This window comes from Ascaphus truei, chromosome 4 (genome assembly GCF_040206685.1).
Source record: "Ascaphus truei isolate aAscTru1 chromosome 4, aAscTru1.hap1, whole genome shotgun sequence".
Classification (NCBI taxonomy): domain Eukaryota; kingdom Metazoa; phylum Chordata; class Amphibia; order Anura; family Ascaphidae; genus Ascaphus; species Ascaphus truei.
In genome coordinates, this window is record NC_134486.1 from 214,286,984 (window position 1) to 214,300,747 (window position 13,764).

Here is a 13,764-nt window from a genome sequence, read left to right on the forward strand (position 1 = left end):
CTGTTTTTCCTCAGATCGGAACATGCCCCGTTATGCTTCTAGGGTGAGGGCATACTTGGTGAGCAGGAGGGTTTTCACATGTCTATAGTCATTGTCACCTTTGTGTGTGATTGCCTGCAAAGTCTCTTTGGCCGCATCGGACAATAACGGGTCAAGTCGCAGAACCCAGTCATGCTCTGGTACCTTGTATCTGTGACACTGGGCTTCAATGTTCCTGAGAAACCCATCAATTTTGTCCGTGCCATCCACGAACATCCCGAAGCTGTGATGGTCCACTTGGGGGGTTGCTTGCTCCCCGTTAACAAGGTGGGAGCGCAAGGATGGTGTTCCTTGTGCGGCTGCAAGCAGCCGGACCCTTCCATCTAAGGTCGCCCCCTCTCCCCATGAGGCAAGGAGTGCGACGATTCCGGAAGTGGCAAATCCATTAGCCACTGGGGCTACCACAGCCGGGGCTACCACTGCCGCACTCCCCCGAACCGTTGCCCTCCGACAATGTCCATATGGGCACTTGCTCCATCCCCATGTCCTTCATCTGCCACCGGGATTGGATTAACCTCCTGTGCCCCTGGCTGAAGTGTTACCACTGCAACTGCAGCTGAAAGCAAGTCCTCCTCTGGTAAAGCCATCCGGGCTTCGTGAGCTTCCAAGTCCTCTTCCACTAAAGTCTTTGACCGACCGTCTGTCGGTTGCCCATAGGTTTCACACCGGGCAACAATCTTTTTTCGGTCCCATGACCGGTGCCGTCTTGATCGCTTGTATATGTTCGCCCACAGGCATTAAGCTAAGGGGTAAAGAGAACCTGTGTTTTCCTTGCCTTGTTTAACGTCTGGAAGTTACCGCTTGTTTTGGGAGCTCGCATTCTTCAAGTTTCCCGCTATGTTATAAGACCCCGCAAGATTTTATAACATAGACTCAATCGATCCCACCTCGGCCACCAGTTAATATAAGCCTGTCATGGGAGACCAGGTTTATCAGCACCTTTTTATACCTGGATTATTGATTGAGCAAAGCAAGGAGGTAAAATAAATTGTAATTTATTTCAGGAAAAGGCATACACACAATGTAACACAATTTACAGGGTTAACACACTTACTGGGAACAGGGCTAACGAATAAATCTATTCTCTAAACAAAATTCACAAAAATTACCTCTTCGGGAACCCTTTCCAATGACCGGGAGGTACTCACATAAATCCCGGAACTGATTTCGGCATGCAATGCCAGCCGCAACCACTGCGTTCTCAAAAGCAGGACTTAGAAACTTTTCTGATTTGAAAATCCTTGAAGCCAGCTGGTGTCTATTCAATACAGAACATCTTTGAATTTGCTGCTGTTGGTTTGGCGCTTGAAATCTGCGCTTCTTTTTGGCTGCACGGCTCCTTATGGGTTTCAGAGTCCCATTCACAAATCTCTACAGCCTATCAGAGCGTGGGAAAGGCCCTGCCAGCCAATCACCGATTTGCCAGTATTGTAAAGTCGGGTGGGTACCTTTTCTCAGTCTGTCAAGGGGCATGCGCCAACCTGGCACCTCTGCCTCTTTGCATACTGAGCCCACCCGCTGTCCAGGCTCCACAGAGTCTGGGTTCTGGCAAATGGTGGCCGGATAGCCCTGTGTTAGCCCAGGATGTGGATAATCAAGCGGAACTGTAGTACCCCTCCTGTTCTAACACCTTGGCATCCCTGAGGCTTTCAAGTCAGAACTTCAGATGGATACCAAGCTTGGTGCCTATGGGTCTATGCGGTCTCTTGGAATCCATGACTTGGAAATCCCACAGTTCATTTACAGGTTATCAGTACATATACCTATTAAATATAACTCTTTAATAAAATATACGGTGTCCTGTCCTGTCTTATGTATGGTAAAATATATATATATACGTCCCTATTCTGGTGTCAGGGATGGAGTGAGTGTATATATTTCCTACACTCACTTGCCTCATTCTTGGCACACTTTAGAAATGGCTTTAAAAACTTTTACACACAAGAAAGCACTCTCAGCTTTATCACATAGCTGGAGTCCCCCCTGAACCCCTATACCAGGTTCAGGGTACGTGGGCATGTATCTGGGTACCTCTCCTTATACTAGGGACCTCTCTTTATTCTAGGGACCCCATGTAGGATTGCAGGTATACATTAACCCCATTCATGCCCGTTTATCTTGTCTGGAAGATGCTGCAGCAGGAATCTTGGCGGTGAGTCGTAATAGCGCGTTCAGAGTCAGAGTTTGCCCGGAGCAATGTGCTTGGCTGCATCCGAGAATCTCACTCGATTCCCGGATCCCACTCCTGGGGTATCCCATAACTCTGGAACCCCAATACACAGCCACATTCTGTAAAGACTTTCTCCGACAAACCCACTCTGAAACTTACAGCCTAGAAATCTCCCGGTCCCGGCATCCCAGGAAAGTCAAAACACACAGGAATCTTTAATGTCGCATAATTTGCACACAGTCACAGTAATGCAGTTAGGATATCTGGGTCCAAGAGCTGACACTCTAGGACCTCAACACACGGATAAGGGGTAACCAAATGGGCTGAACCTTTATTAGTGACCACGGTTAACCCCTTCACTGTTTAGACATAAAAGTTACATTCAGGAAAAGGAGTTCCTGCCCCGAAGAGCGTACAATCTCATTTATTGCATTCTGTATTGTGTTAGAATTAGATTGTGTGCGGGTATCAAACATTAGACATGCATTTGTGAATGTTGGAAATGTGGTGGAATGTATGCTTCTTTCCTACTTAATTTAAAACTTGACATACTATCCTGTCCTCCGTTCAAAGCCACTGTCCCCCGTTCAAAGCCACTGTCCCACAATTTCAGGCGGCTGAATCAAGTACAGGCACAGAGAGTGCTCGCTCCATGTCACCCCCCCCCTCCCCTCTCTCCATTATCAGGCTTTGACTTGATTTGTCTGTTTTGACGACTGCACTGGCTGCATCACACTCTGTTTACCTTCCATTGCCATGCGCGGAAGAAAAGGATTTTCGCAGGCTGACTACAGTACATTTGTAAATGACGTGCTCATACCCCCTTTTACTTTCTGTTTTTTGATTGGCTGCTTGTTCGTGCGCTGAATCTTATTCAGCTGAAGTTCATTGCTCTTTGGTTTCCTCCTACTCTGACTCCACAGGCCGCGCCATGTTTCGCTCTTTGCGTTCTCTGCAGCTTTTCCCACTCCGTGTCTGCAACCGGACGCTACTGTCAGCACCGAACAGACATACTCCGGCGTTGAAACTCAACTCAGTCGCTCAGCACGAGAAGATGGTAAGTGTGTATTCCGTGGCAGTCCCGGAGCAGGCAGTGTCTGTCCTAGGGGTCACCTTTTCCTGTTCTATGGTGCAAACGGTCATCAGACGCTATTCGTATAAAGCTGACTGGGGCAGTGCATTCGTGCAAATACATTGCACTTGTGGTGCGGGGGAAGTAGGCAGCATTTATACTTAAAAAAGAAATAAAAATTATACACATTATGGTCCTGTATGTATGTTACTGTTTTCATATGTGCAGTACCCCCACCTAAAAATATAATTTCTGCAAGCCTTATTGGACTAGAATTTGTCAGAAGTCGTGATATATTCAAATGGAAATATATATATATATATATATATTTTTATTTGAACGATGACTTAAGTGCTAATATTTGTAAGCCGACACTTTGTTCCTTTTACTGTCTGAAGGGCCAGCAACACATTGCTCTGACATATGTAGCGCCTGACACACGTTCACACACACTTGGTTGCACACATTCACACGTACTATACACTAACACCCTTGGTGCACAGAACCAGGCATACACGTACCCACAAAGGCACTGATTTATACACCTATACTTTTTGGTCTATTTGACAGTGGTTCTAAAAGCGTTGGCTTAAATCTCTGGCTGTTACTTTTAGTACAACAATAGCTTTACTTTAATTGTGGCCATCCCATTTAGTAGGAGTGTTTTTGCCCTGAATAATTTTGTTTTGGATTTGAGTAATTTAAAATAACTTTTAATAGTTTAATGATATAAAATAATGTGGGACATAAAACACAGACTATTTACTAATGTACAAACATCGAGGTGAAACAAAATAAACATGTGCTTGTATTGTCCACTATGGTAGGGTGGACAGATATCTGATATCAGAATATAGGATAATAGATGATTGTCAAAGATCTAAATGTCTATCCTCTAGATAAGAGTAGAATATATATTCTTGGATTAAGATGGTGCCTAAAGCGAAATGCTAAACCTAATAGTAGATTTAAGGACACCTAAGACCTGTGCATTGGCCAGTATGAATAGCCTCACAGCACATGAATTGCGGAACCAAAGCTGCCGTTGGATCGGATATCCCTCGATGTACACAAAGTATCAGCACTAATATATAGACACAGCTTAAATGTGTATCAATCTGCAGCCCATTAGGCCATATGGAGATAGTTAAACTGTATAGATAGTATGAATGTATCACTAGGGTATAGTGAGTAGCTAACAGCCAGTTGGCTGGCCAATGCATAGGTCTTAGGTGTCCTTAAATCTACTATAGGTTTAGCATTTCGCTTTAGGCACCATCTTAATCCGAGAACATATATTCTACTCTTATCTAGAGGATAGACATTTAAGTCCTAGGAGGAGTATATCAGATCTTTCATAATCATCTATTATCTTGATCCAATTAACCTATATCCTGATATCCATCAGGTATCTGTCCACCCTACCATAGTGGACACTACAAGCACGTGTCTATTTTGTTTCACCTCGATGTTTGTACGTTAGTAAATAGTCTGTGTGTTTTATGTCCCACATTATTTTATATCATTAAACTATTAAAAGTTATATTTTTAATTACTCATCATTACTTTACTACTAGGATTGCTATAATAGGGGTCCTTTTTTGCTTACTCTTTTAAGTCTTTCTGCCCTATGTTATCACCCCAAGCACCCAGTGTTGCTCTGACTGTTGCAGGAGTCCACCTCCCATTGTTTCCCTTCCCCTCATTTATTAGTGCAACATTTGTTCTCAGGTTTCATAGATACCATATAAATGTTTAACTAACAGAGGTCGGTCAATCATCAAAAATAAAGTACATTTAGTGGTGCACAACAAGGCTACTTTTTTTTTTTTTTTATCATAAATGAATACAAAAGTGAAGATATGTGAATATAGTGAATATAAAATAACACATGGTGCTACTGGCTCTGTTATATGTCTAGCGTGATCTATTTTGCTACAGAGGTTATAATATGGAACTCACACTTGCCACATTTAGTATATTGAAGTATCTATAATTGATATTGTAACTATAAAGCTACACAATTAGTCCAGTTATGATGGGGTGATTGTCATATCACTCTATATTGCTCTAGATGTGAGAGCCAAATTCAGTTAACTCTATTGACTCCACCTTCAGACTAGGCACGTTGAATAATTAATAACATGTGTTTAACCTTTAAACCAGTGTTTCCAAACTCCAGTCCTCAGGGAACCCCAACAAGTCAGGTCTTAAGGATATCCCTGCTCCAGCACAGGTGGGTCAATCAGCGGCTCAGTCATTTTGACTGAGCCACCTGTGCTGGAGCAGGGATATCCTTAAGACCTGACCTGTTGGGGTTCCCTGAGGACTGGAGTTTGGAAACACTGCTTTAAACAACAGATCATGCTACCATCTTGGTCACACAAATATAATGTCCATAAAATTTGAGAATGAACCATTCACTGTGACTCCATATGTTGCATAGATTCCGCAGTGGTTAATTACATCCCATAAGATTCTTATTTTCAGAAGCTACTGCATTCTATTTATGGTTTTACTGCACTAGCAACAATCAATGTTAGGCTTTGCCTATAGTGCCGTCGTAGTCACCCGTCGCCACCGGCGAAAGTTATGTTTCGCCGGTCGGCGGCATCGCGGGATTCCCGCAATATGATTTGTTAAAGGGCCGTCACGTGACGCGACGGCCCTTGAAAAATCAAATTTTGCCGGCGGCGGGTTTTCGCAACGGCAACATCGCTCTGTCACTTGTCGCCGTCGCGTGCACTATAAGCGCACGCGGCGGCAATGCTTTTGTTTTTGCGCAAATTCGCGTCGCCGGCACTATAAGCACGGCCTTACATGGCTCTTGCACATGATATAACTATATGGCTGTTAAAATGTGTCACTACGCAATGCACAATGTATTGTTCTCGGTATGACAGACACATTCTATGCATATAAGACTATCATATAAATGCTGTTAATTTCAACAGCACAGCTCCAACATCACTGCATAGATCTAACTGTTCTAGCAATTAGTAAACATTGATCCACACAGCTCTTGCATCCATTTGGGCTTGTTGCTGCAGAGGACACTGTTAGCTAAACTGTAATATAAAAGCTGTTTATAAATACAGCGCAGCTCTAACATCACTGCTTAGGTTTACAGTAAGCTCACTAAATCTACATGTTGTTCTTATGCCCAAATGCAACAAAAGTGGCGATATCGCTAGAGTGCAGCCGAATACTTGGCTACAATGTGGTGTCTGAAATTCTGGTAACAGGAGGTTCTTCTCGCAGCGGCAGCCTTAGCCCACGAGGACCTCGTCACTATGCCCTACGCGTTTCTCTCCAGGCGAAGCTTTGTCAGGGGAGACGAGTACAGGGATCTCCCCCTCTCAGTCCTTTTATCGTATCTATTTCGTAATAGAAAGCGATCAACCCATAGACTTTGAAGTCATGTGATATTACCAGCCTATGAGATCGAACGAGAGTCGCACAATGTCTGTATAGCTACACTGATTATTTATGATTCATAATATGACCCACCAGTGTTAATATATATACAGACTAGTGTGCAATTTTCCCTGCCATTCTTCACAGGCAACTCGTAATCACACTATTTACTGTGATTATTATCTTGACTTTTTTTTATTTATCAAATTATTAAAAATTGCATTTCTTCAATCTGTGTATATTACACTGACTGGTGAACATTTCGCCACGGGGTCTGCTCGGATCCTGGACTTGAAAGTTTCAGAGATGCCAAGGTGTTAGGGCGGGCGGAGTACCGGAGTTATATTCTAGTACCCACGTCCTGGCATGAATGAGGCGACCATTTGCCCGGCTCCAGACTCTGAGGAGCCTGGCCCAGCGGGTGGGTTCAATATGCTAAGTGGCAGAGGTGCCAAGTTGACGCATGCCCTTTGCAGACTTTTGAAATCAGTGTCCACCCAGCTTCAGGGTACCGGCAAATCGCTGGTAGAAATATCCCCACGCTTTCATTCAAAGATGCTCTGTGAGAGATGTCAGTGAGCCGGCTTCGGAAATTTCAAGGCGAGAATTTTTCTAAGTCCCACTTTTCGGGGCCAAGTTCTCAGAATACTTCGTAGCGGTCGCGGCTGGAACTGCATGCCGATTTCAGTTCCAAGTATTTTCGGGCTTAGTCCCGGTCATCTGAAAGACTTTGTAAATACTTTGTTTTCTGTGCTATTTCAACTTTGAAAGGTTGGTTTTGTAGCCCAGTTCACCCATTAAGTGTGTTTTCTCATGTTTATTGTAATCTACTGTGTATGTCTGTTTCAATGGAATAAATGACAATTTGTTTTACTACTTGGTTTTGCTCAGTGATATGATCCCAGTATAAAGGTGTAATTGTCTGGTCTCCCTTGACACTATCTCCCCCAGCTAACTCATTGCCACCCGCTGGGCAGGCTCCACCAAGTCTGGCAGCTACAAAAGGTGTCCCCACAGGGTGCCCTTTGTTCTCCGGACCTGGCAATTCACCCTTCCTTGCCCACCAAATGGTCTTCTCACCTCTGGACATCCTCTCCTCTTTGAACTACGGACTGTATACAGACATGCTGGCATCTATGCTGATGCCCTGGCTGACTGTATAGTGTCTTATAGCAAATGTCTAATACATTATAAAGTATACACATTGGGGAACCTTATACCTATAAGAGAAATGGATTTGGGATATTTTGGGCTCGATACCCTGGATTCTGTGGGACACTGGGTTGCCCCGGTGTAATTCACCCCGGGTACCGGCAAATCATGTACACAGACACTCCAGTAACTCATATAAAATCTTTTATTAGGTATATGTAAACAACAATTGGAACACACACATACATATAAAAACAATTAAAATAAAGGAAAGCTAATAACGGACATATACCACACTTACCCTTGTAAGGGCTATTAAGTCCTGTTTGACCCTAATGGGTAGAATTACAGTGTGGTACACATACATATACCTAATAAAAGATTTTATATGAGTTACTGGAGTGGCTATATGGGATACTATTATCCCACGAATTTAATGTTTCCGGCCACTCTACCAGATGCAATTATATGGTTTATATTGAGTGTAGTCAGGTGTCTTTTTGGGTTGATACTTACAACCTTTTTCTTTACACATTTCTATATCCCTTGTGCACCTATTAACCACACATGTCCCTACCAGGATTAGGAGAGCATTAGGTACCCCCCTTTTTTGTATACCGGCAAATCATGCCTGCTCGCTGGGGAGAATTAAAGGACTACCGGTAACATCGGCCCCCGAACTCCTGCAAACAAAATAATTGTATTTCTACCCAAATATCTCCCTTAAAACGGACCCACAAGAAATCTCACAGTTCTAGGGCCAAGGGAACATTATTTTCAACATTTATTGTCCCTGGCTTATGGTGTGTCACGGGAGACCAGGCAATTTACACCTTTTTACCAGGATCATTCATTGAGCAAAACAAGTTGGTGAAATAAATTGTAAATTCGCATACTCACAGTGGAACACAAACTACAGATGAAAATTAGACGTTCTATGGGACTGGGGTTGAAAACTAGACTCTATTAGGTGCAGGGAACTCTAAATAAGTTTTAACCTGACCTGGACTTGGCCCAAAATCCTCTGGTTCCCAAATCGGCATGAAGTAACACACGCCACCGCCCCCTTCTCTCCAGAGGACTTAGTTTTTCTTGACTGGGACGTAGTACCAAATTTCCTTGAACTAAAATCGACTTAAAATCCCAATCACGACCGCTACGTTAGTTTCTGAGAACTTGGGCGCAAAAAACTGGACTTAGAATATTTTCCGGGCAGACGTTTCTGATACCGGTAACTTGCTATGCACGCAAGAGCACTTTTGAAAAGCCCACCCACGCTTGTTCTTATGAAGGACATGAATCTGATTGGTGCATCGATCCTTATTGTATTTCTGGCTCCATTCACAAAATACTACGGCCAACCAGGGCGTGGGAATTTTCTCAAGCAGCCAATCAGAGACAAACCGGTAGAAAAAGCCCAGATAGCAGGAAATCTGAAAGAACCAAGGGACATGTGCAAGTTGGCACCTCCATCCCTGATTTCCTCAATGCCACCCATGGTGATGGGCTCCTCGAAGTCTGGAAAAACAACTGGCAGCTCGGTATGACTGCCATTGATCCCCGGACTTGGGTACTCCGCCTTTTAATGCTGCCCATTTGCCTCTCACACCTCTGACTGCTTTGAACTCTGTTCAGCAGACTTACTGGCACCAACTTGGTAGCCCTGGCAGTCTGTCTGAACATTTGGTTCTGAAAGTCACACTACATTAGAGTACACAACAGTACATTATAATTTATTAATAAAATAAACCTTGTATTACATCCCTGGGTATGGGGAATAGAATATAAAAGTGTCCTTTTTTTAAATTCTACTAACCTTTATTCCCCATACACTATCTAAGGGACTTAGACTAGACTCTGAGAGTCCCCCACAACCTTATCTACGGTTGGGACTACTGTGACGGTAAGGGTAGCTGTCATCAGATAACTGGGATGAAGCCCAGCTAGCTACTCCATAATCCATGTAACTTGGCCACCTATGTAAGGCTTATTTAGGCCAATTGCACTTTAAAATCCGGGGAAGAACAGGGAATGTGTAAATGTAACCCATATCTGTAAGAATGTATTTCAAAGCCTGCATTCTTTATTCCTTGTGACAATCCTTCCCGCAATTTAGTGACTCAACATTGTTCTGTAATGTGATTTGGGAGTCAGCCCTGTAAAGTGTAAGGCCCAGGGCATGGTTACTGCTTGCTTGCTCTCGCTTGCTCTCGCTTGCTGCTGCTTGCCACTGAGCCCCTACAGTCGCAATTAAAGCGGCTTTAGTAGGGGCTCGCGCATGCTTTCCGTTGCTTGCTGAGGCGCGCTTGAACAGAGCCGACAGTGAAATTTTAAATTCACGCGCTGAGTCCGCTCACGTGACGCCTCAGCAACCAATGGAAGGAGAGCAGGGAAATGTGAACGGGGTCTGGCGCCAGCGGAGTGAGTGTACCTTCTGCCCGATCCCTGTGGCTGTCAGCCTGCGGGAGATGGAGGGGGCTTGCGCTGCCGGGGGGGAGCGGGTGATGTGCCTCCATCTGCCCGATCCCTGTGGCTGTCAGCCTGCGGGAGATGGAGGGGGCTTGCGCTGCCGGGGGTGAGCGGGTGATGTGCCTCCATCTGCCCGATCCCTGTGGCTGTCAGCCTGCGGGAGATGGAGGGGGCTTGCGCTGCCGGGGGGGAGCGGGTGATGTGCCTCCATCTGCCCGATCCCTGTGGCTGTCAGCCTGCGGGAGATGGATTGGGCTTGCGCTGCCGGGGGGGAGCGGGTGATGTGCCTCCATCTGCCCGATCCCTGTGGCTGTCAGCCTGCGGGAGATGGAGGGGGCTTGCGCTGCCGGGGGGGAGCGGGTGATGTGCCTCCATCTGCCCGATCCCTGTGGCTGTCAGCCTGCGGGAGATGGAGGGGGCTTGCGCTGCCGGGGGGGAGCGGGTGATGTGCCTCCATCTGCCCGATCCCTGTGGCTGTCAGCCTGCGGGAGATGGAGGGGGCTTGCGCTGCCGGGGGGGAGCGGGTGATGTGCCTCCATCTGCCCGATCCCTGTGGCTGTCAGCCTGCGGGAGATGGAGGGGGCTTGCGCTGCCGGGGGGGAGCGGGTGATGTGCCTCCATCTGCCCGATCCCTGTGGCTGTCAGCCTGCGGGAGATGGAGGGGGCTTGCGCTGCCGGGGGGGAGCGGGTGATGTGCCTCCATCTGCCCCGTGTGTCTGTGTGTGTGTGCATGTATGTGTGTGTGTGCATGTATGTGTGTGTGTGTGTGTGTGTGTGTATGTGTGTGTGTGCATGTATGTGTGTGTGTGCATGTATGTGTGAGTGTGTGTATGTGTGTGTGTGTGTGTGTACCAGTGTGTATGTGTGCGTGTATGTGTGCATGTGTGTGTGCATGTGTGTGTGCATGTGTGTGTATGTGTGTGTATGTGTATGTGTGGTGTGTGATGTGTGTGCGCGAATATATTTATCAAAGTTGCACAATGTTAATAAATAATTTACTCTCACATGTCTTTTTTTAAATTTTTTAAATATTATATAATATACACACACACACACACACACACACACACACACACACACACACACACACACACACACACACACACACACACACACACACACACACACACACACACACACACACACACACACACACACGTTCCCCAGTGACACACAAACACACAGATCACTTCAAAGTGACACACACACACAGTGATACCCGCCTCCCAAGCGCTTGCTGTCTCCTCTGCAAGGACAGCAAAAAGCTCCTGGTAGAGCGAGCGGCAGCAAGCGAGAGCGAGCGGCAGCACCTAAGCGCTTACTATGTCCAAGGCCTAAATTGGATTATGTGACTGTATGTACTCATTTCAAAGATAACAGACTGTAATGTGAGTTGCTTTTGTAAATTTCTATGGAGGGGACTCTGTGATTTTAATCAGCCGAAGTCCCTGCAGAGGAAAGTGGATTGAGATAAAGGCTGGGAGCGTAGCAGTGTCAAAGACATTTTGGTGAGTGGACAATCGGGTCTGCTCTGATTGGCCAGCAGCCCCTGTCCCATGTAAAGGATAGCCACAGAGGGCTATATAAGGGGCACTGCTGATGAGACTATCTGAGAGATTTTAGAGACATTCTGTGAAGGAGTTTGGATCTTGAATGTGACCAGCTGGAGATACGTCAGAGGGGCTGCTGTGTGATCAGAACTCTGATATCCTGGACGAGAAGCGGACAGGGCAAGCCTTCTTGAAGCAGGCCCCTGCACCTAGCGAGGCTAGAGTCTACTCCCCAGGCCCCCAGTTGGTATTGTATCTTGTTTTGTCTGCTGGTTTGCCAAAATAAACCTCATTTTATTCAACAACCTTGTCCTGTCTGGTGCTAGTGATCCCAGTGGTTTCTGTTTAAAAGTACTGGTCTCCTGTGATAGCTACCCACAAACCTAATACTGGTTATGAGCTACCTGGGCACTAACTGGGGTATCCCCCTTAGCCTAGGGATTGCCACAGTTACAGGGACACTTTTCATCCATGTGCCTCACTTACCTTTCTGGGCTATGCTGAAGCAGGGAACCCTAGCGGTGAGTTGCGCAAGCGTTTTCAAGGGGAGGTATTGCCGTGACAATATGCCTACATGTATCCAGGTATCAGGCATGATTCCTGGGTACATTTTTAGGGGAACAGACAACTCCAGACTCCAACTATTTAGGCACATGCTGACAACAATCCCTGCTCGCTGGCATGCCTGGAAAGGTAAAAACACAAAAATGTGTTCTTCCTGCAAAGTACGTATAAAGCATATATTGTTACTGGGTCCAAGAGCTAACACTCCTGAACCCTTGTATATGGATCAGGGGTAACGATTCATGGAAAAGACAGAAAAACAAGGCGCACAACGCACATAGTGAAGTAAAATTTTAAGTCAAATTTACTCATAAAAAGATATAAGTTCTGCGTACATCAATATAATAAAAATGTGCAGTTGGTAATTGGGTATACCACACCAGTAGACAGCTGCAAGCGGCACTCCTCACTCGGTTGTAGGGTGCAGGGGATCAGCAGTCATCTACGTCAAGCTGGTGGTTGTAGAAGCCGTCTCCTTCTCTCTCAAGACGGGGCAGGTATCAGTCTTTGTTACCAAATGGTCCTGGAACATATATATATTGGCCGCACCAAAAGATGCATCTTTTTTAGTCTGGCAGACTGCTGCTCTGCTCCCAGTGCTGCCACTCGGGGGGGAGCCTGTTACCTAGTCACACCCCCTGAGTTATACCCCTCAGCAGCAGGGCCTGGGGATCAGGGAGCAGCAGCAGCAGCTCTCACACACAGGGCTGCTCTCCTGAGAGAGGAGCCTGGGGAGAGAGCAGCCCTGTGTGTGAGAGCTGCTGCTGCTCCCTGATACACAGGCCCTGCTGCTGAGGGGTATAACTCAGGGGGTGTGACTAGGTAACAGGCTCCCCCCCGAGTGGCAGCACTGGGAGCAGAGCAGCAGTCTGCCAGACTAAAGGAGATGCATCTTTTGGTGCGGCCAATATATATATGTTCCAGGACCATTTGATAACAAAGACTGATACCTGCCCCGTCTTGAGAGAGAGGGAGACGGCTTCTACAACCACCAGCTTGACGTAGATGACTGCTGATCCCCTGCACCCTACAACTGAGTGAGGAGTGCCGCTTGCAGCTGTCTACTGGTGTGGTATACCCAATTACCAACTGCACATTTTTATTATATTGATGTACGCAGAACTTATATCTTTTTATGAGTAAATTTGACTTTAAATTTTACTTCACTATGTGCGTTGTGCGCCTTGTTTTTCTGTCTTTTCCATAGCTCCAGGGGTGTCGAGACACCCCCAAGAAGGGCTGCAGACGCACTATTAGTGATCTTCCCACATTCAAGGTTGATTAATTTGATTCTATCACTGTGCACTGTACACTGTTTAATTTGCTTCACT

The 13,764-nt window shown here is 45.9% G+C and overlaps 1 protein-coding gene across 1 annotated transcript in view; it reads left to right on the top strand.

The window, feature by feature from the left end:
- The first annotated feature begins 2,942 nt into the window (after positions 1-2,942).
- FH (fumarate hydratase) overlaps positions 2,943-13,764 on the top strand; it is a 94,440-nt gene continuing 83,618 nt past the window's right edge. The window contains exon 1 of the mRNA XM_075596840.1: positions 2,943-3,266. Within this exon, the coding sequence (XP_075452955.1) occupies positions 3,141-3,266 (126 nt within the window). The 5' untranslated portion in view covers positions 2,943-3,140. The remainder of the gene's footprint in view (positions 3,267-13,764) is intronic.